This window comes from Fusarium tjaetaba (assembly GCF_013396195.1).
Source record: "Fusarium tjaetaba strain NRRL 66243 chromosome Unknown NRRL66243_c0000113, whole genome shotgun sequence".
Lineage (NCBI taxonomy): Eukaryota > Fungi > Ascomycota > Sordariomycetes > Hypocreales > Nectriaceae > Fusarium > Fusarium tjaetaba.
Genome location: NW_023501309.1, coordinates 110,305 through 131,446, shown reverse-complemented (window position 1 = coordinate 131,446; position 21,142 = coordinate 110,305). Strand labels below are relative to the sequence as shown.

The 21,142-nt window shown below is 48.5% G+C and overlaps 9 protein-coding genes across 9 annotated transcripts; 3 read left to right on the top strand and 6 right to left on the bottom strand.

Moving 5' to 3' along the window:
- Window positions 1-782: 782 nt before the first annotated feature.
- Window positions 783-2,147, bottom strand: FTJAE_5904 (guanine deaminase; the record flags this gene model as incomplete). Its single annotated transcript, XM_037352461.1, has 1 exon — window positions 783-2,147. One exon carries the CDS (start codon window positions 2,145-2,147, stop codon window positions 783-785), a length of 1,365 nt encoding a protein of 454 aa, XP_037206958.1.
- A 242-nt stretch (window positions 2,148-2,389) lies between these two features.
- On the top strand, window positions 2,390-4,302 carry FTJAE_5903 (uncharacterized protein; the record flags this gene model as incomplete). The annotated part of the gene is made up of 5 exons (XM_037352460.1): window positions 2,390-2,574; window positions 2,628-3,072; window positions 3,135-3,478; window positions 3,535-4,053; window positions 4,104-4,302. The coding sequence occupies 5 exons, from the start codon at window positions 2,390-2,392 to the stop codon at window positions 4,300-4,302; spliced, it is 1,692 nt and encodes a 563-aa protein (XP_037206957.1).
- Window positions 4,303-4,385: 83 nt separating this feature from the next.
- FTJAE_5902 (nad dependent epimerase dehydratase family) lies at window positions 4,386-5,690 on the bottom strand (the record flags this gene model as incomplete). The annotated part of the gene is made up of 3 exons (XM_037352459.1): window positions 4,386-4,455; window positions 4,505-5,606; window positions 5,660-5,690. 3 exons carry the CDS (start codon window positions 5,688-5,690, stop codon window positions 4,386-4,388), a joined length of 1,203 nt encoding a protein of 400 aa, XP_037206956.1.
- Window positions 5,691-6,114: 424 nt separating this feature from the next.
- FTJAE_5901 (DUF1479 domain protein) lies at window positions 6,115-7,484 on the bottom strand (the record flags this gene model as incomplete). The annotated part of the gene is made up of 2 exons (XM_037352458.1): window positions 6,115-6,363; window positions 6,420-7,484. 2 exons carry the CDS (start codon window positions 7,482-7,484, stop codon window positions 6,115-6,117), a joined length of 1,314 nt encoding a protein of 437 aa, XP_037206955.1.
- A 402-nt stretch (window positions 7,485-7,886) lies between these two features.
- Window positions 7,887-9,598, top strand: FTJAE_5900 (hexose transporter; the record flags this gene model as incomplete). The annotated part of the gene is made up of 5 exons (XM_037352457.1): window positions 7,887-7,982; window positions 8,029-8,801; window positions 8,853-9,058; window positions 9,110-9,290; window positions 9,343-9,598. 5 exons carry the CDS (start codon window positions 7,887-7,889, stop codon window positions 9,596-9,598), a joined length of 1,512 nt encoding a protein of 503 aa, XP_037206954.1.
- An 810-nt stretch (window positions 9,599-10,408) lies between these two features.
- FTJAE_5899 (uncharacterized protein) lies at window positions 10,409-12,259 on the top strand (the record flags this gene model as incomplete). Its single annotated transcript, XM_037352454.1, has 1 exon — window positions 10,409-12,259. One exon carries the CDS (start codon window positions 10,409-10,411, stop codon window positions 12,257-12,259), a length of 1,851 nt encoding a protein of 616 aa, XP_037206953.1.
- Window positions 12,260-12,434: 175 nt separating this feature from the next.
- FTJAE_5898 (cytochrome P450 monooxygenase family 3 subfamily A) lies at window positions 12,435-14,412 on the bottom strand (the record flags this gene model as incomplete). The annotated part of the gene is made up of 6 exons (XM_037352453.1): window positions 12,435-12,465; window positions 12,819-13,369; window positions 13,417-13,491; window positions 13,547-13,688; window positions 13,744-13,947; window positions 14,015-14,412. The coding sequence occupies 6 exons, from the start codon at window positions 14,410-14,412 to the stop codon at window positions 12,435-12,437; spliced, it is 1,401 nt and encodes a 466-aa protein (XP_037206952.1).
- A 1,471-nt stretch (window positions 14,413-15,883) lies between these two features.
- FTJAE_5897 (AMP-dependent synthetase ligase) lies at window positions 15,884-17,020 on the bottom strand (the record flags this gene model as incomplete). The annotated part of the gene is made up of 2 exons (XM_037352452.1): window positions 15,884-16,719; window positions 16,780-17,020. The coding sequence occupies 2 exons, from the start codon at window positions 17,018-17,020 to the stop codon at window positions 15,884-15,886; spliced, it is 1,077 nt and encodes a 358-aa protein (XP_037206951.1).
- A 1,511-nt stretch (window positions 17,021-18,531) lies between these two features.
- Window positions 18,532-20,288, bottom strand: FTJAE_5896 (4-coumarate ligase; the record flags this gene model as incomplete). Its single annotated transcript, XM_037352451.1, has 2 exons — window positions 18,532-18,618; window positions 18,681-20,288. 2 exons carry the CDS (start codon window positions 20,286-20,288, stop codon window positions 18,532-18,534), a joined length of 1,695 nt encoding a protein of 564 aa, XP_037206950.1.
- Window positions 20,289-21,142: the final 854 nt, after the last annotated feature.

Below are 21,142 nucleotides of genomic sequence, written 5' to 3'. Positions count from 1 at the left end.
TTGACATCATTCGACCTAAAACAAAATGTGCAAAACTACAACGGTACGGAACTGGGGTAGCTGTGGTCGCCTTATCTCGTGGCACAATCAAGAAGAACTTTGCCCTGACAAAGAAACAGAACAGTGCAACATATCATTGGGGTGGGAAGAGAAACATTCGCGTTGGGTTTGCCGACCATGTGTCGACGCGGAAATTGAGAGGAATAGACGCTTAAGTCAAAGATAGTCGTGCTTCATTTTAATATTACACCTAAAATGTCTAGAACGCCTTGAGACACACTACTTATATTTATATCTCTACCAAAATTAGATTGTTGTGGCCAGTAATGCATCTTATCATGAGGCTCATGAGCGCAAATAGCCCCCATACCAATTCGTCATGTCAAATACACGTCACACACAAAGTATCCAACCGAGACACCAATTTGTCGTTATTACCTACATACTATACTTGTATCTGTTTACCTTTGAGGGAAATCATAGCCACACAGCTAATTGAGTTAATATCTACGTAGCATCACACTTAATCCTATCACCTACGCATGGTTGTAGGACCTCTCTGCTGATACAGGCTCTTAGAGACAGGTTTCGACTGCAGATCTAGCGTGCCTGGTGCATGAGGACAAACATTTAGCTGAAGGCAATACTGCAGAAGAAGCAACCGACAGTGATGACTTGTTAAAGCGGAGTCGAGGCGAACCAGCATTAGTTGTTGATCGCCATGCTACTGTATTTACCCAAGCTCCTTTTTAGTCCGGGGAAGACTCCAGAGCCTGCTCAAGCTAGTGATACTCTCGGCTCCCTGCAACTCTCCGACCCTTGACAAAAACCTGTGTCACATTCCTATCATCGCCCGTCATAACATACTTCTCAAACAACCCCCTCAACGAGTCTTCCTCTTCTCTTGGAGTCATAGCAGACTGTAGTCCTGTTGTTGTGGCCACCCAAATGGCATCAAACTCTTTACCAACGCCAAAGTTCCCGATCTTGTCTTCGAGACATAAGACCTTGGCGCCTCCCATTGTTGCCAGATAGAATACTTCCTCGAGTGAAAGAGCCTTGTCTTCGCCCTTTGACATAACTTCGCGTGCATTCGAAGCTATCATCGCTTGTCTGATGACTGCTAGCATCTGAGATGCCCAGCCGCCTCCGCTGTCGGTACCAAGACCGCATTTAATTCCACGACGGAGGAAATCGCGGATAGGTGCTACCATGAAACCACCACCGACTGTCATGTTGGCAATGGGACAGTGAGCTATACCACACTTGAGCGCCTCAAGACGTTCCTTTTCGTAGTTGGTCATAATGGTGCAGTGCGCAAGGATGCTGCGCTTGTTGAGTAAACCATAGCTCTCATACAAATCGGCCTCACTCCCTTTAAACTGCGGGAACAGCTCCTTTGTGAAGTCGATCTCTTGCTGGGCTTCGTTGAAATGTGTTTGGATGGCCAGAGTATCGTCTGCTTGTACCATGTCTCCAAGGCCACGAAGAAGTTCGTCAGTGCAGCAGATTGCGAATCTTGGTGTAACAACCGGCTTTACCAACCCCTCATCACCTTCTCTGGCAGGGTTCAGGGCACGAATATGAGCAATGCACTCCTTGGTCTCGCGAAGAGAGTCCTCTGCGCTTTGCTCACGAAGATAATCTGGTGCATTTCTGTCCATGTTGCATTTCCCGACAAACGCGCGTTGGCCTTTCGCGTGGCATATGTCTGCTAGGATGCGTGTCGCTTCAGCATGCCGGGAGCCATAGTATGAGGCAGTCGTAATTCCCTGCCGTAAAAAGTCCTGGACGGTATGCTCAAACATCTTTTTCGCGTAGTCTGGATCAGAGAAGCGCGCTTCAAAGGGAAACGTCACTTGGTCGAGCCAATCGAGGATGTGAAGGCCTTGACCGAGACCCCGCATCGGCCATTGAGGTGCGTGATTATGAATATCGACAAACCCTGGGATGAGAAATTCACCGTGAGATAGAGTGTGAGTTTTGGCGTCTGAGGGAACTGCATCTTGGGGGACATCGGCAGGGTTCTTCCAGAATCCTGTGATGACGCCGTCGCTGATAACGAGAGTTGCATCGTCCACAAATTCCAGAGTTTGGAGGTCAAGAGAGTGAATGGCTGCGCCACGGAACACCACGACAGATGGCATCTTGGACAATCGAATCTAGGATTTAGTCACGTAGTAAAGGGAAATAAGAAGAGTGTAGGTTGATCTTCATGCTTACATCGGAAGGTTCAAATACCGTGGGGCAGCTCCGATAAGCGTCCCCTCCGCGTATACCCACCCAATCACAGCGAAGGCGATTATCGGGCCAGCTCGGTCGAGTTTGAGAGTAGGCCCCCTCTTGTTCCTCAGCACTTAACCTTCGTAATACCCTTGACGGAGTCAGTATGGAGCATCGCTCAAGTGAGGCAATTGCCCTTCGATCCACACAGCGAGCGTCGCGTAGTTGCCTGTCATGCGCATCTCGCAAAGTCAAATGCGATAAATCTGTCCCTTGTTCACGATGCATCAAGCGTGGCCAGGCTAAATCATGTGTCAGGGAAATGGTCCTTATTCGCGGCCAGGTGACCACGTCTGTGAACCACCCTGATCTTGTTTGTGTCATTGAAGCTGATGAGATAACAGATGGCACGACGGCCCCGAAACTCCATCATACCAAGAGCTCAAGGAAGAGAATGAACGTCTAAGGCGAGAGATCACTACGCTAAAGGAACAGAAAGGGCGCCTCCAAAGCAATACACTCCCGCAAGCGCATATACCCAGCAGATCAATTGACGATATAGAGTATACTCCAGGCGAGCTTGCTGATGGCTTGTGGGAAAGCCTGGCTTTGGAGTCTGATACTAGCAAGCCCCGTGTATCAGATTGGGCGGATATCATCCTGCCCAATGGAGAGTGCAGTAGGAAGCTGATCGAGTTCGATATGACTTGGGATTCTTGGGTTCATTATGCTCTGGAATATCCTCAATTCAGAGACGAATGCGATAGGTTCGCAGGAAGTTTAGAGGCAGGTCTTGCACTTGATGAAGCCGACGTGTCATGGCTCGCTGTCTATTTTGGTGTTCTCAGTGTAAGTAATACATCAATCAATTGAGCTCACTCGGTGGATGGTCGAACTGACGAGTGGTAAAGACATCTCTTTTGATGATGGAAGATGACGAAGCTCAGAGCCTGCCAATTCCCCCAGGAGTTACCATAGAGCAAGCGTCTCAGAATTGGTACGAGGCAGCCCTTTTCTGCCTTCACAAGGCAGACTTCCTGCGAGTACCCAACGTGCACAGCGTGCAAGCAATAGCTGTCCTATGCATGGCCTTCAATAACCGTGGGGATTCAGAGATGGGTCATCACTTGCGAGTGTCAGCGATCCGAATTGCACAAACTCTCCAATTAGCTCAGGATGATGGCAAACGTGGGGAGAGACACCTGAGCCTTGAAGCAGAGCGCCGTTTGTGGTGGACACTGGTTATCTGCGAATGGTGAGTCTTCAAGATATCGATATCGCGCCCACGCTAAATAACTTTCTTGCAATCAGGTTGAACTTGACCCATGAGTCACCAGTTATAGACGAGTCTGACTTTAGCATTCCCCTGCCTTCTGTCTCTCACCGTGAGGCACAGGATACGCTCGTGGACCCCGTTCATTATCACATCTTCATGGCGCGAACATCTCAAGTTATATACAGGTTTCGCATATCACTGAAATATGGTGTCAAGTCGTTGAAAAATGCCATCGACATCGTCAAATCTGCTGATGAAGGGCTAGCGAGCATCATTGACTCTTTACCAAGCCACTTGCAGCCCGAGAGCGATGCGGTCACAGACGCAGAGATTCAAGCTCTTGAGAATACCCAACCGTGGATCAAGTGGCAGCGCTACGACTTGACTCTGGTCCTCCTCCATCTGCGCATGCATATCAACCGCGTTCTTCAAAAGCAGTGGCTATCATCCCCCGAAGAATATCACTGGGCACGAACAGTTAGCGTCACATCTGCCATGAGCCTTATTTGGATTAACCGAAGCTGGGACCAGCCGGCATCAACTAGAAAGCAGTGGTAAGATAACACCGCCTATACGCTTACTTGTAGCATATTGAATTCTTTAGGGCGCTGTCGTATCATATTTACTCTTCCGCAATGTTTCTGCTGCGGGAATGCCAAAGCACCAGCTCCGAAGATAAAGGGAAGTATCTTGATGCTATTGAAGCTGGGCTTGTCTTGCTGGACGCTGTTGAGTCACATAACCTACTAGCTCGGCATGCTGCTCGAGTCTTGAGAAGAAGTATGAACGAAGGCAGTACATGAATATATTTCAGGTTACAGAATATTTGAAGCTATCCATCCTGTGATACTGGGCGTTTCCACAAATTTACCATAGAGGAATAAGGTTATGGAAGAACTTTGGCATCCTTTAGTGTATCAAAAACCTTGCTCAGGGCCTCCCAGCTATCTTCATATCTTGTTCAACGTTAGCCAGATTCAGTATTTCTGAAGGGTTTCAACTTACCCATCCCAGCCAAGCTTTCGGGCTTTACTCATACTAATCACCAGATCAAAGTTCCTGCCCAGCACAAAACCGAGGAATCCCCACGTAGCCCCCTCCAAAGCCTTTTCGTCCAAGCCCTCTCGCTTAGCGAGCTTTTTCCAAGCTTCCTTTACCTCCTCCTGCTGGCTCCATTTAGTCAAATCGATCGTCTGCTCCATCTTGCCTGGTTTGGTCACACCCTTGAGACCGGAAGTCTCCTCATGCAAGCTAAGTGGAGGAACGGGGTTCAAATCCGTGGACGAACTCAAAGGGTGAGACTTCTGGAATTGCGAGGCATCGGCCTTGGTTCCAAATCGTTCTGCGACTTTGGGCCACAGGTTCTGCCAGCTCTCAACATCACCATTGACGACGTTAAAAGCTTCGTTAGCAGCCGAAGGTTCAAGCACAGCCCACTCACAGAACTTTGCATGAAGGTCAGCGCTTGTGAAACTGTCGAAACCAGTATAGAACCTCTCTGAACCAGGGAAGATGAGATCTTGACCAAGCTCTTTGCTGATTGCTGCGTAAATGCCAACCGCCGTAGCCAGGTTCATGAAGTTTCCTCGTGCATAGCCAATGACATCATTGGGATAAGTGACATTCCAGCTGACGCGACCGTTGGACTTGTCGCAGAATTTCTTCAGGATATCCTGCTGACGGTAGTAGAAGTTGGGCGGAAAGGTTGACTGGTCAGTTTGCCAGGGATCAGACTCGAGCATGGGATTCTTGACGGGTCCTAGATGGACACCATATTGCTTCGCTCCCGTAACAAGCAGGAATCTCTTGAGGTTTTTGTCAATACCGCTCTTCACGAGGGCATTTACAAAAGCCTGTAGCATATCGCCATTAACATTCCAACTCTCCTGTTCATCAGCCTTTTCGAGGTAAGCGGCAAAGAAGACATATTCAGCCGAGATACCCTGCAATTTCTTAGCTACCTCCTCGGCGTTCCCGGTGAGGTCGATGTGTCTGTGCTCGACATTGGAAGGGAACTCTTCTTTCTGAGAACGCGAGAGGGAGTAGACTTTGCTCCATTTCTGCGGGTTCTGGCCAAGCTGATGAACAATTTCTCGACCCAGAATGCCTGTCGCGACCGAGTGTAAGATATGCAGCCATGGTTCTTGGATTATCACCTACCTGTAGCTCCAACAACAATAGCAGTCGACATGGTGTGTGATTATCTCGGTCTAAGGCTCGTGTATCTTGGAATCGAAGTGGTGGTAGTATTGCAAAGTAGATGGCAGTGGTTTGCTTATAGTTTACCTACGGTTTGCTTGTGGCTTGCTTATGGCTGCTTATGTGCTGACCCATAATGAGATCAGCCATACATCACTCTCCCCACCATCGACACAATGATGACCAATTTATTACAAACACAATGCGACTCTGAATAATATTATGACTGTGCATTACGATGTTTTTCGGTGGAACTGAAGCAAGCAATTGTCAGACTAGAGTCCAATGTCACAAAAGGATTTAGACAATCTGACAACCACGGACGGATTATTATAAGCTCAGCCTGTCTGAATAGTTCACTTCTCGCCTGATATAAAGTACATAGTCTTCCAAGACGTAGCGGGCATACCACATATCTACAGGAGGTGGAATCCGAACGCCTTGCGCGCTTCATCATTCAGACCATCAAGGCCCGCATATCCTTTCAGTGTACTCTCATTCAGATCGTTCCCATCAGCGTAATCAGCAGAAGGTCGACCTTCTAATGTAGCAAGAAGCTGATCTTTGACGTAGGCTTCATTCGCTGGTATTGTAGGGCACGCAGCTATGAAAGCTACTGACGCGTTGTTCTTTCCAAGGTGCTCAGTATCAACAGCATGACAAACCTGGAAGTGATTTTGGTCAGATAATTGGACGTAGATGGTTATAAGGATTTACTTACATCACAATGCCACCAAACAGTATCGCCAGGCTGTACTTCCGGCATGTGAATAAGGCATTCTTCGAGCCTAAGATGAGGATGAGATGACCGACTCAAGCGCTGACTCTCTGGCTTCATAGTCCCTGGGAACCAACCGGTGAAGTCGCCGAACGTCCATTTCTCAGCGTCCATGATATGATCAGGATCCTTCGGTGGACTGAAGAAAGGGCGCAGAAGGAGGTATGCGATTACAGTCTTGACGTTGGGGTATACCATGATGGTCCCCTCTCTCGGTGCCGTTGGCGTCAACGCAGTCCATCCTTGGAACGTGCGCAACACCGTCGAGTGAGCAGGGCCCTTGTAAAGCTCTTGGTTGGCATTCTTTCTCGCTTCCAGGTCATATGCATCGTGCTCTTCTGGTCTACCAGAAAAGATCTCATCATAGACTTTTCGGTAAGTTGGATCAGCCCAGCGACACAAACTTCCAGCATCAATATGAGGACCTAGCCCAAGGAAGGGCTGGCCTGGTGCACGATCGCGAATTCCATCAAGATAGACAAGAGGGTCGGGCGAAGTATCTCCTGCAGAGTACTTCCAAAGCTCATTCAGCTTTCGCTGCAGCTTCAGGTGATTTGGATGGGAACGAAGGATGTTTTGTGTTGGTGAGTTGTACAAGACCAGCATCGATGGGCTTTCCTTAGGCCATGCTTGGATAGAGTCTTTGTTATCCGCAACATATTTCTTGAGGTCTGAGTAAAGTACTGTTGCTTCTTTCCTGGGAACAGTGTTGCGACAGACGAACGAGCCGATCCTCTTGATCTCAGCCTCTTGCTCCGGCGAGAAGCCGTGTTCGATAATTTGTTGAGTGTCGAAGACGGGGATAATAGTGTTTCCCTTCTCGATAATCTCATCAGTGATGTTTTCAAGCTCTTTGCAGACCTTTATCCAGCTTTCTTGTAGTGCCTTAGCGCCATACTCACTGATGATGGCTTTCTTGGCCTCCAAGAACTCAGGGTCTTTGGAGGACGCTGTAGTCTCAGAGGTGTACTCGGGCCACGCAGGCCACTGTCGGATAGGGCCAGGCATTTCGATAAGTTTTCTGATTGAAAGAGGTTAAATTTCACGGTTCGGTGATATCCTATCCTTTTATCTCTTAGCTCTACATCATGTCTCTGACTTTGACATGCTTGATTGACGAATAACTCACTAGTGGGTGAGCTCGGCCGAGCTCGACCGACTTCGGTTCAGATCGTGAAGCTATTGGTCAGAACTCAATCAAATCGTTATCTGCTCAGGATCTAGATCCGATGCGGGGAGTTGCGGGCCCGATAAGACCAATTCCCTGGGTTTTGTCTTCCCCAGACTTGATAAGCCAATGACAATAAACGTATTTGTTCCAAGATATAAGATGCTCCGTGTAACCGGTCATGAAGAAGAGCCAAACTCCTGGTTCAGTTCATCATACAACGGCGACAATCTTGATACATCATGGCATTCGAACGAAAGCATGTCTCGAGGCTTGTGCCTGCAGATCACAAGATCCTCATGCCTCTCCTCCTGGCAGTGACAATCGTGAACTCAGCTGTACGTACGGATCCACTGCTCTGCAGAGTCAGCTAACAACATACAGACGCTGGGTTACGATTCCTCCGTCATGAATGGCCTCTTGATCTTGCCGTCCTACTCGGAATACTTCCACTTGACAACGGCAACTGAAGGTCTCAACAATGCGGCCAATTGGATGGGCAGCATCTTCGGTGCCTTTCTCATGGGTCCAATTCCTGATCACTTCGGCCGCCGACGCGCAATCTACATCGCATCGATCGTAACCACAATCGGCATCATCTTGCAGGCTGCTGCTCAGAACATCCCCATGTTCGTGGTCGCCCGTTTTCTTGTTGGTGTTGGATCCGCTATCAGCAATGGTGCTGCACCGACTCTTCTTGGCGAGCTACTCCCTCCACGCCGACGAGCCCGCGTTCTTGGTTTGTTTTTCTCGTGCTTCTACGTTGGTAGTTTGACCTCGGCCATCATCAACTACGGAAGTCAGAACATACACAGCACATGGGCGTGGCGGCTGCCTTCTCTCCTCCAGTTTATTCCCAGCTTATTGGCTGTCATGATCGTTCCATTCGTACCGGAGTCTCCACGATGGTTGATCTCTGAGGACCGGAACGAAGAAGCTCTCGAAGTTCTCATTATCATGCAAGGAAAGGACAAGACCGACCTTCAGAAGGGAAGTGAGCAGTTGGAAGAAATTAGGAGCACAATCTTGCGCGAAGCTCAAGAATATCCTCGCAACCCCTGGAGGGAGATGATTTCCAGTGGACCCAACAGGCGGAGACTGGCCCTTCTATGCAGTTTTGGGCCCATGATCAACTTGTTTGGTAACTTCATTATATCGTAAGTCATACCATTGTGGAAGTGCTTGATCCATAAGTCTGACAATTGCAGGTTCTACCTCACCAAGATCCTCAACCAGGCTGGCATAACCAATACGACAACTCAGACACAGATCCAGGTCATCATCAACTGCTGGTCATTCGCGGTCGCTGTACTCGGTAGCTTCATGCTAGATATTCTCGGGCGAAGATTGCAGACCTTCATCGGTGTTGGCGGAATGGTCGTTACCCTCTTACTCATCGGTGGCCTCATCAAGCGTAGGTTCTAGTACTTATTTGGTCTGAAGCTTGCTAACGAAGACTATACAGGTTTCGGCGAAAGCACCAACAATTCCGCCATATACGGGACTATTGCTGTCATTTTCCTCTTCCAAGGATTTTACGCCTTTTCGATTACGCCAATGACAAGCTTGTATCCAACTGAGGTATCACCATTCAAGCTTCGTGCTACAGGCATTGCCATCTTCCGCATGCTTGACTCCAGTGCTGGGTAAGAAAGATCCATCTTTCGTGGTATAAACTCGACTAACAACATAATCTAGTCTTCTTGCTTCTTTTGCAATGGCTTATGCAATGGCTGATCTGGGATGGAAGTTCTACTTCATTAATGCTTCTTGGGACTTTGTATTTCTCGTCATCGCCTATTTCACCTTTGTGGAAACGAAGGGCTTGGAACTGGAAGAGATCAATGCGAAATTTGGAGAGTCAACTGTGGTGGAGGTTGTAGTAGAAGACTCCGCATCCAATGACATGGATAGTAAGGATGAGGGCTGGACGGTTAAAACCCAGCCCCAGTAATCTTGCAATAGGTTTTCATTCTGTCGGCTAGAGTTACTTCGCAGATAGACACAAGTAAATCGAGTAATGGATAATCGGTTCTCTAATATCACTTTCATGACCCTTGCCTAAACCACTCGGCATGTCCACCGGGATTCGAGTCCTTTCCCACCGGGAATGACGATTGCTCCCACCGGGATGCAACCCTAAACCCCTTACGAGCACCATGAAATTCTTTACTGACCTTCCCCATATAGATCGGATCTCCCTTCTCCGCATCTGCAGTTCCTGACATAGGTCAAGCTCCATCTCGCATTCAACCTACATTGGCGCGGCAGTCTAAACTAAGCATAATGTCTAAGCTCTGCACCATCACCAACAAGTGTCCAGCTTGCGAAGCTGATCGCGAAGCATTGGCGCGCACTCTATCCGAGACACGACATCGTATGTTCCCCAGAGTTTCCGGTACGGGTCGCTTCATGTAGATCGCTGCCATAACGCAGCATTGGTGCACGTATTTTATCCAAATTAATCACAAGGAGATGTTTCGTGTTTCCTATTTGTGGAACAGAAATCTCGTGGCAGATCGTCAGTCAAAGCATCGGCTAAATGCCATATGGAAGGTCCCCCGGATCTGCAAATGTAACATTAAACTTGGCGCTCCAATGACAGTCAGAGCTCCGGCCCAATTCGAATGGTGATATGCGTAAGGAGTTGTCTGATTTCGTGGTTTATGGGTATCGATGCCATGGATATATAAACAGCTGCTGATCCGGCGTACCATCCGTTCCATCAAACCGACCGATCAAAAAAACCAGCTTCAGCTTCATCATGGTCGTGGTCAAAGCCTCAGCCATCTTTTTGGGCCTTGCGTCCCTAGTTCTTCCTGTCAGCGGTCAAGCTGTTAACGACGTGGCCGATGCGTTCGACCTGACTCAGGTGTCCCTCACTGATAGTCGATGGATGGACAACCAGAACCGAACACTGAACTATCTTCTATCGGTTGATCCCGATCGTCTGTTGTACGTGTTCCGCAAGAACCACGGTGTCGACACAAAGGGTGCACAGACAAACGGCGGCTGGGATGCACCCGACTTTCCCTTTCGCAGCCATGTCCAGGGCCATTTTCTTACAGCCTGGACACAGTGCTACGCTTCCGCCGGTGTCAAAGAATGCGGCTCTCGAGCTACATACTTTGTCCAGGAGCTCGCGAAGTGCCAAGCCAATAACGCAAAGGTTGGCTTCAACAAAGGATATCTCTCTGGTTTCCCGGAAAGTGACATTTCTAAAGTAGAGGACCGGACGCTCAGCAACGGAAATGTCCCTTACTACGCTATCCACAAGACCCTGGCTGGACTACTGGACGTTTACCGCCGGATGGGTGACCAGACCGCCAAAGACACCATGCTCTCACTTGCCAGTTGGGTTGACACTCGCACCTCAAAGCTTAGCTACAACCAGATGCAGAGCATGCTGCAGACTGAGTTTGGTGGAATGAACGAAGCCCTCGCCGATATCGCTTTTTACACCAAGGATTCAAAGTGGCTCAAGGTCGCTCAGCGCTTCGATCATGCTGTCATCTTCGAACCGCTGCAGCAGAACACCGACAAGCTCTCTGGCCTGCACGCCAACACTCAACTCCCAAAGTGGATTGGTGCTCTTCGTGAGTATAAAGTTAGTGGTGATAAGAAGTACCTCGACATTGGTCGAAATGCTTTCAATATCGTCGTTCAACGGCATTCCTACGCCATTGGTGGAAACAGTCAGGCCGAACACTTCCGAGCTCCCGATGCTATTGCTGGGTTCCTCACTGATGATACTTGTGAGGCATGCAACAGTTACAACATGCTGAAACTCACTCGCGAGCTTTGGGCCCTGAACCCAACGGACGCTTCATACTTTGACTTCTACGAGAAGGCCCTCCTGAACCATCTGCTTGGTCAGCAGAACCCCAGCAGTGATCACGGACATGTCACCTACTTCACACCTCTCAAGGCAGGTGGCCGTCGCGGAGTTGGTCCTGCTTGGGGTGGCGGTACCTGGAGCACTGACTACAACTCATTCTGGTGCTGTCAAGGTACAGGAGTCGAGACTAACACCAAACTTATGGACTCGATCTACTTTCACACTTCTGATACACTCTACGTCAACCTATTCACTCCTTCGAAGCTCAATTGGTCCCAGAAGAAAGTTTCTGTCACTCAAACGACTGACTTCCCTGAGAGCGATACATCCACATTCAAGATCTCTGGTGATACCAGTGAATGGACTCTTGCAGTCCGTGTCCCATCTTGGACATCTAAAGCCTCCATCAAGGTCAACGGCCAAGCTGCGAATGTGGCCATCCAGTCCGGCAAGTACGCTCTGATCAAGAGACAGTGGAAGTCTGGAGATACTGTCACAGTCCAACTCCCCATGAGCCTCCACACCGTTGCCGCCAATGACGATCAAACCTTGGGTGCGATTGCTTTTGGTCCAGTCATTCTGGCTGGTAACTATGGCCAGTCTACCCTGAGCGGCAACCCTACGATTGACCTAGCAAGTATCAGGCGAAAGAGTAACACTGGTCTGACATTTGGAGCTACCTCTGGTGGAAAGGCTGTCGAGTTGGGTCCTTTCTATGATGCCCAGGGATTTAACTATGCTGTTTATTGGAAGTTGAGTGGAAAGCTTTCCGGCTGATTTGTTGTGTAGCGGGCTTGAGGGCTGTCGAAACTTGATGACAGTTATGAATTGAGAGGACGAGGCGCTTGGAGAAGTGGCTGGGAGGATTCTTGTATATTGAATATAGCTCAAGTACATAAGGGGACTTATAACCGCAAATACTAACACTCGGTGCACCAGGATCGGTGAACCTTCACTCCTGATCATAAAGGTGATCGTCAATTCTGTATCTGTTAGCAAGGTAGTGCCAGTTACCTCCGCTTCTGCAGAATCACATTCCAGTGGCCTGTATTGAACTGCATGGTAATAAACTGGCGAAAGTCGACCATTTGCCCAGGTACCTCTGTGATATCATATCTGGTGAGGATATTGGCAGCAATCATTCTCATCTCCGCCCAAGCAAAACTGTGAAGAGATCGAGGGTTAGTATGATGCAAAATAATTTTCGAAGGTACTAAGTCAAGAAGACCCACTTGATGCCTATGCACGAGTGCCTTCCGGCAGAAAAAGGAAAGTACGCTGTCGTACTGCCAGGGGACGTCAGCATGTGTCCCTCCAAGGGGTTGCAACAACATACTCAGCTGCAGGGTAATCGCCTCTCTCATTGTCAGGGAGCCATCTCTCGGGGATGAAGCTCAATGCATCTGGCCAGTATTTCTCATTGCGATGAAGATCTCGATAAGAGGCCGACACCACTGTGTGTGGAGGCAAGTCGTATCCCATTAGATTGATCCACTGGTCACCGGTACGGCGACCCATCTCAGATGCAATTGGATGCAGGCGAAGATTTTCCTTGATACAAGCTTCCAGGTACTGGAAGTCCTCTGAATCTCGAACAGTCTTGCTCACAATAATATTATCAATGTCATCATGTCTGATAGCAGGGAGGGATGAGAGTAGCTTAGCACGAACTCGAGGGTTGCGTGCAAGCTCCAAGAACAAACAGGCAATAGTACCAGAGGTCGTTTCTGAGCCAGCGAGGAGGATCTCGGACATCTGGTCCAGGATATCCCGCGAATTCATTGCCTCTTCGTTATCTGGCCTTTTACCATTCTCGATGAGGTGCTGGAGGAGATCTGGCGAGTGTTGCTTCTCGTCTGAGCGCTGACGAACGATTGAGTCAATAGCCTTTGAACGTCAGCGACACTCTTGTCAGCAGCAGAAACCTATTGTACCATAATCATTTGCTTGGGCCAATCGAACTCGACATTGAACCCAATCCGGCGTAAGAACCTTTTGACGTAGACGTACTATGAAGCGATCACTTATAAGCAATACATTCATAACAGGTACTTGAAATCGCACCTTGTATCGGTCTGCCAGACCGTCAAAGATGGCTCTCGGAACGGACTTCCATGTCTCATCCATCTGCGGATCGCCAGATGGTTCATTGGGCTTCACCTGCCCGAAGCCCTTACTGAATGAGCTTTCTCCCATGCTATCGCATCTGTCAGCATCAAGACATACCGATGCTGAACTCCATTGGTGTGCTTCAAGCGTACATATCAAGTGCGACTTTGTGAAGGTCATCCATTAGATCAGTCTGGACACCTTCTAAAGTCGAAGTATTTCCAGCCAGAAGCGTCGCGTAGGTTTGGAGAAGGTCTCGCATTACGCCCTTGAAGACTGCCTCCAAGTTATCTACATAGCCAACTGTGAACGCCGGGGAAAAGAACCTCTTGAGGCGCTTATGCGGATGGAATCGGCTGTAGACTTATTAGAACAACTCATCTTCGGGCCATGATCTGGTCAAGGCCGGACTTCCATACTAACATTTCCCCAAAGAGACCTGGACTCGTTCGATCTCGAGAAATCTCAGCATACATGGCAACCTTGGGGAGGTCAATGGTTGACAGGATCTGCTTCAAAGACTCTTTATGGGAAACCCAGACATGTCTTGGACCAAGGCGACATATCGGGCCATACTTTGTGTGACTGCGCTGTACAAGCTTCCAGATTTCACCAGTAGAAAAGAGATATCGTAGGTGGAAAGTAGTCAATGGTGCGTACCATGGTCCTGGAATCTTTTGAAGTGGAGAACGAACAGCACGAAAGATACCGAGCAGTGTTGAGATCAGAAGGTACGTCAGGATGGTAACAGCCAAAGCAACAAACAGAAGCTGCATCTTGGAGAGGCTTGAATGCGGAGATCCAAGAAGAGAGAGATTCATTTTGAGGCTTTGGCGCAAAAGTTAAGTTGCATACGAGGGATACTACTTGGCGACCATGATACTTGGTCGCGTTATATACGGCTTGGATTCCAAGATACTGGTGACATGTTTGACAAGCTCGATTGGGTTAGTCACAGGTGATAGTATCTTCAACTTGCAGCATCAAGAGGCAGTGTACCGAGAACCTTCGTTTCACAGAGAGACTGAGGACATGGCGCTCGGCTTCCGAAGGACTCCAGCCCTGGATGAGCTCAGCTCGAGTAGTGCATGATAGAAATGGACCTTCCTGATTATGCCATACGTGCGATACTGCATGAAGCTTGAATAGCTTTGAATAAATACCTTAGCATAAGAAGGTCCGTGTCCTTGGTGAATATAAAAGCATTGACGTGACGTAAGCCCAGCTACGCCCGTCCACCCACTGCCAATTTCGTGTTTTTATGCAACTTTCGCTTCGACCCTAGTTTTCGTATCCATCGGGCAGACGATGAGTTAACAGAATATTCCCTCGCACTAGGTAGTTACTCCCAGTCTGAGGGGTTATTCAGGCGGGTTGATGCCAACCGTGATCAGATCGACAGCCCTAGTTGGCTTATCACACCCATGGCTCGAGTTTAAAGTTTGGTACCAGTGTGACTTGTCCAACGTAGTGCCCTGGGAGGAATGTCGATCAATTTTAGGGGTATCTCTCTTTCTTATCTTATCACCCCTGTTAAGCAACATGCCATAAACATATTAGCTCTCAGGCACTTTTCTATACATTTGCTGGTAGTTAAACGGCAGATGGACTACATGAGAGCCTACATATCGTATGATTGTAAGCCCCCTCAATGCCGTTTCTCGTATAGCCATTGATTACGGGCACCTGGGCTTAGCGCGAGGCACTACTATCCGTTAGACCATCCGAGCCATGCCGGCACATCAGATAGCTTCGCAGTTGAATGCCGGAGTGCCGTGTGATTCCGTCGTCGTTTACGCAAGCCGCCTTACGATCCAGCGTGTGGTTATCATCCATAGGTCTAAACCTACGTAGGAAAAGAGTGTATCGGACAATTATGAACGGAGCCATCCGTAGATCCGGCACTTGAAGGCACTCTACTGATACGTATGGCGTTAGGGTGAGATGATGAAATGTCGCCTGTGTACATCGCCAGAGCCAGAGGCCCATATTCAGGACCAGGATCACCGTACTACGTTCGAGCTGGAATGTTCCCTTTATAAGCTACATATGCTACAAACTCGACAATCCATAGAATATTTACACAGTGCCTAGTCTCAGGTCGACAATCTCAGGTAGTTTCCCACTACGTGGGTTTACTTTCATATCGCAGATGGATTTGAAACAAACCTTGGCCGGAGCAACCAGACCCATCTCAATATGCTTCTTCAACATAGGTCTCTGCTCATTCAACAGCTCAATGATGGCGATCCCAGAGGCTGCAGGAGGGGGCTCGGCAGTGTTGATCATTATCTACATAGCATCCTTCGAATCTTGACGGGTGACTACTACCTGGAAAGCTTCTATAGCCACAGTCTTCAAAACAGCTCTAGCCAGTTGACGCAAATGCGATATGTCTAGAGAAACAGGACCTAATCGAACGGCATGGTTGTTACGGCCAAGAAGACGGAAGGTTGACTTATCAACCCACTCTGCGCGATCCCCCGTTGGATAACGAATGACGGGTGTCAGGTCTCGGATCAAATTGGTAACAACGAGTGTTCCGGGGATATTTGGTTGTTCAGTCGGAACAAGGTCACCATCTTTATCGACGAGGATCTCAACTATGGCTGCGGCTGAGAGTACAATATGCTCTGCAGGATCTGGTCTTCCAGCAGACACGGCGACGACACCAGCATCTATCGAGCCATATATACAGCTGTGTATAGTGGCGTTAGGGAAGAGGTTAGCCACCGCAGAGACTTGATCATCAAACATTGGCTCGCCACCAAACATGACAGCCGTCACTGATGGGAACCTTTCTTGCTTGGGGCGGCAATAAGAGGCCAGACGGACCAACGATGTTATGGTTGAGAGCACGGCCGTTACACGGCATGTTCGTAGAAGCTCAGCAGTAACATCGGGCGCCATCAAGCCTCCGATTGGTATCTGGATGGCAGGTATAGGCAGAGAAATAACGCTCAAAATGTGCAACAGAAATGAGCCATAGAGATCTCCGGCATAAAAGAGATTGCCGACTCTGTCACCTGCACGCAGACCTGCGTGGAGAAGTCCGTCTGCCAGGAGGGACGCAGTCCGAAGTAGCTCTATCTGAGAGTAGCTGGTAAACTTAGGGATACCAGTAGTGCCTACACATTAAATCAGATTAGTGAGGAGGCCACACGATCAGTTGTGAGGTATTCCAGCACCACCTGTCTTCATCAGAATGCCGTCGATCTGGCAGGAGGTCATAACCGAACGTTCGGAGTCATGATAGGCCGCCCAGTACTTGGTATGATCGATCAGAGGGACGTCTTTTGGAGTTAGCTGGCCTGTAGTCACCATATCTCTGTAGAGATCGCTGTAGAACGGTGACTTCTGCTTTGCCTCGGCGATAAGTGCGTTGAGACGAGGATATTGATCATTCTTTGGTGGATGCACAACTGACATGATGTCGTTGGGGATTAAATGGCGATAGGTTCAGAAATTCTGAGAAAATAAGCCCTTCCTTTGGTAAGAGGTAGGGAGAAGTTGATTTGTAGGTGCAGCCACGATTAGTTACACAGCTAAGGTTTCTTGCCCTTCAGAAGATACAATCTACGACTTCTTTCCGAGAATCAAGTTCGAAACACAAGCAAGCGGGTGTAAAAATGTAAGTTATGGCTTTTCATGCTCCCCATCCGAGGAACCCAAACTCAACGGCCTTGAAGCTTGCATAAACCGTTTTCGTTATGCATTGTTGTACTCGGTTGTTTAAGTTCAACAGGGATCTTAACGAGCTAATCAGAACCCCTCCGATACACTGAGTTCAGCATGGTGATCTTCAGCTCTCACCCACAAGTCTAACCTATAAAAGCTCGACCATGAAGCAAAGGTTCCTTGGATCGACAGAGTGTGGTTGCAATCAGGGTTTACGCAAGTTTCGGCACGGTACGCTTGCACATATCCATACGAAAATGCCCTCGCTGACACTTACCTGGGAGCTCAGGACGGCTGCCTTGTCTGGTATGATTTCCAGGATGACGAAGCTTTCGGATTTCGGCAGTTACTCATTGAGACCACGGGATGTCGTCATTTCGATTGAAATTGCTCATATTTGGAGGGAATATCAGCTTTGGGCTGGCTAGAGTTTCTTTTGTGTGGATCGTACCAATCAGTGACTACGGAGCTTCGGCTCAGATTCAGAAGCACAGATGCCTTTCAGAGTTATTCTCGAATCAAATAAGTGTCTCTCTGATCAGCTAGGAACAAGGTAAAATATCGCTCGTACCAGGCATGACTGAGAAAAGCTTGGACTGCTTCCTTTACACTGCTTCAATGACCAAAACCCCTCAGCATCTCAGACTACGTAATATGGCAATGACCGTGCGCGCTGGAGGCCCGAGCAAAAGCCGCATTCCGCTGTGGTAACTTAATGAACGCTGCCGGTTTCTAATACGAGAAGATGAGAAAGAGAGGCTATGCATCACTGGTGCGCCTGCTGTTGAGTTGGACGATATCCAAGTGTCCGCAGGGGCCTGGTAGAGACCACCAATTATATTGAAACACAATGGCTCATGCTTGAAACAAGTTGTCTAGTGCTTCAACAACTAGCGGCTATCGGCATCACCTTGTTTAAAGTTTAAGGCGGTAGGATACTCCGATTAGCGTTGAGGGAGGCGCAGCAAACCTTTAGAGTGCCTAAAGTGCGAGATGATAGGGAGGGGGGTTCATGTTCAAGGCTTCAAGCAAACAGATCAGAGGTGGCATTCGGCTTCTTGCAAGTTGAGCACTTGAATAATCCCTCAATCGGTCTCGGCGGTGATGAGGATGTAACTCGCCAGGAAATGTCTGTACGTCAAAGTGTCACCAAATCTGAGGGAGGGGAGAAGGGTCGGCATTTCTTAGTTTATAGAGTCAATTTGTGACTTGATCCAAAGTCTATTATCTATTTTCTATCATGCATGGGTTAAAACCTGGTATTATGCCAGTTTTGCCTTCATTGGTATGAACACCTTTGTCTCTTTTTTGGCGCGTTCACGCAGTATCCGGCGCAGTATTTTGCCCGACTGTACGTAGTAATAGTTCATTAGTCTGATAGCATATAACATGTGAGGTTCAGTACACTAACCTGAGTTCGGGGAATACCATCGACAAAGACTATGCCACCATCAAGGCGCTTATGGCTTGCGACCTTACTTTCCATCCAACTCATTATATCGTGAGAAGTAAGACATGAGCCAGGGCGCCTCACGACATATGCTCTTGGGACTTCATGACCCTGAATGTCGGTACCAATAACAGCGCTGTCGATTATATCAGGATGAGTAACAAGAGTTGCTTCGAGCTCCGCGGGTGCAACCTGAAATCCCTTCACCTTGAGAATTTCTTTAGAACGGTCCACGAGGTAGATGTTAGCACCTGGTCCCCATGAGTCTACATAAGCGATGTCTCCTGTCTTGAGCCATCGTATCCCATTCTTGTCGATAACGGTCTCTCCGGTTGCTCCAGGATTCTTCCAGTATCCTGCCATGAGTGTGGGGCTGGTAAACCAGAGTTCACCCTGTTTGTTGGCCTCCGTAATCTCAGTCTCCCCATGCATCAGCTTGATAGCTGAGTTTGGTGCTATCTCACCAACAGAACCTGGAGAGCCAGGTAGACGAGGATCGTTCATGGTTCCCAGACACGTCAATTCTGTCATACCCCAACCCTGGCGAATAATGACACCATCAACTTTGAAGAGAGTGTTTGCTCTTTGTTCTAGCGACAAAGCGAGTGGCGCTGTACCGCAAATGACATTTTTCACGCTCCTGAGGCTATCGTCCACCAGTACCGAGTTCGCCACGAGCGATGAGATAATTGGTGGGGCAGTCATCAGCTCGGTGATCTGGTACTTCTCGATATGACTGAGCATGTCATTGAAGTTATACTGCCCCATGATATAGGTCTCCACGCCCATCTTGGGATAATTGGCAATGAATGTTGTCTGTGCCGCAGCATGGTTGAGTGGGAGAAAGCAGAGCGCGCGAGTACGATAAGGCCCAGACCAAGCTTCTTTCTGAAGTCGATGAAGCAAGAGATGCGCTTCACCATTGGCAACGTAGGCGAAGTGCGTCACCTCTACGCCTTTGGGTCGGCCAGTTGTACCTGAGCTAGAGTTTAGGCAACATATAGCAGTCTCAGGGTTCGGCGGTTCAAACCACTGGAAGCTTTCTGCTTCGTGATCAGGACCAAAAAGCTCAGTCCACGAATGTACGCTGCCATGAGGCCGATTTTTGCAGTGGGGACTTCGTGCGTTTTGATGAAAGATATGACTCTTTTCCAGGCCAACGATTTGTGCTGATTCGACGGCGGTTCCGATAAGATTCGTGCTGGTAATGAGAACTTTTGCACCGCTATCTTTCAACTGGTAGCTGAGTTCCAAAGCCGTGCTTGATGAAGTCGCGCCTGTATAGATGGCACCCGCCATAATGATGCCGAAGAACAGACATGGGACAAAGATTCCATTCTCGGAGAATACCAAGACACGATCTCCCGACGTGACACCAAGACGTTGAAGGCCTACTGCCAGCCGTTTTGAGTACAGCTCGAACTCCCAAATTGTCAAGGTATTGCTTGGGTCATCGGCATCCACAAACGCGATCTTTTCATTGCGTAGGCCATGCTGTTCGCTTCCAAAGACCCAGCCAGGTAGAGATATTCGAGGCGTCGGTGTAGTCCATCTTGATTGGATAGGCATTTCGATTGATATGGAACTCGAATGGGTGCAATGTGATAGATTCGTTCGATGCGGATCTTCTAAACGTGAGATAAAATGGGTGAATAGGATCGCTCTGCTTTCCTTTGCCTTCTCTATGTAGACGCTAACAAAGATCTGATGCAGGTTCAGGCCTTGCACCTATGCTAAGTTACCCTTCCACGCTTTTATCCAGGCAGGTACCCGGACATCCCAGCATGGATACCCTGGGCGTTGCTTCGGTTGGTGTGTACTTATGAAACGGACGAGCTCATGCCGAAGCCTGAATTTAAACTCCACTTAGTGATCTACATCCATTGTTTCTCTGCCGTCAGGTCAACAGGTATAGTTCTAAACAAACGCACGGGTGCTTATTTTAGTCTCGTATTTTGTACCATGCTCTCAATGGCATAATTAACTAAGTCTCATTTTTAGTTTCAGTCGCATTTTGAACTTTGAAGCCTCTTTTCAAACTTCAACACTCTGTGCATTAAAACTAATTTCAATGGACAAAGGACAGGCTGTACAACTTGCTTATCTTGCATTCGACTCCTGTTAAGTTCACACACATGTTAAAATCATCATTGAGCTCTCACCCATGGCCCCAGCCATGTGGCATGCTTCTCAGATAGACAAAAGACATGTGGCCATTCATGGCTAGGGCATCTCACTATAGCCCCGACAACACCTTTGTCTATCTTGAATATTCATGTTTGAGTCAGTTCTTGGCATGGCGCCGCAAAGATCCCCGTGCGGGAATGAAGCTATCTTGGGTTGAATGGCGGTATGCATGAAGTCCACGTGATGAGGCTGTTTTTTAGTGAGACCTTGGCGAGATCTGCGGATATATCGGCCGA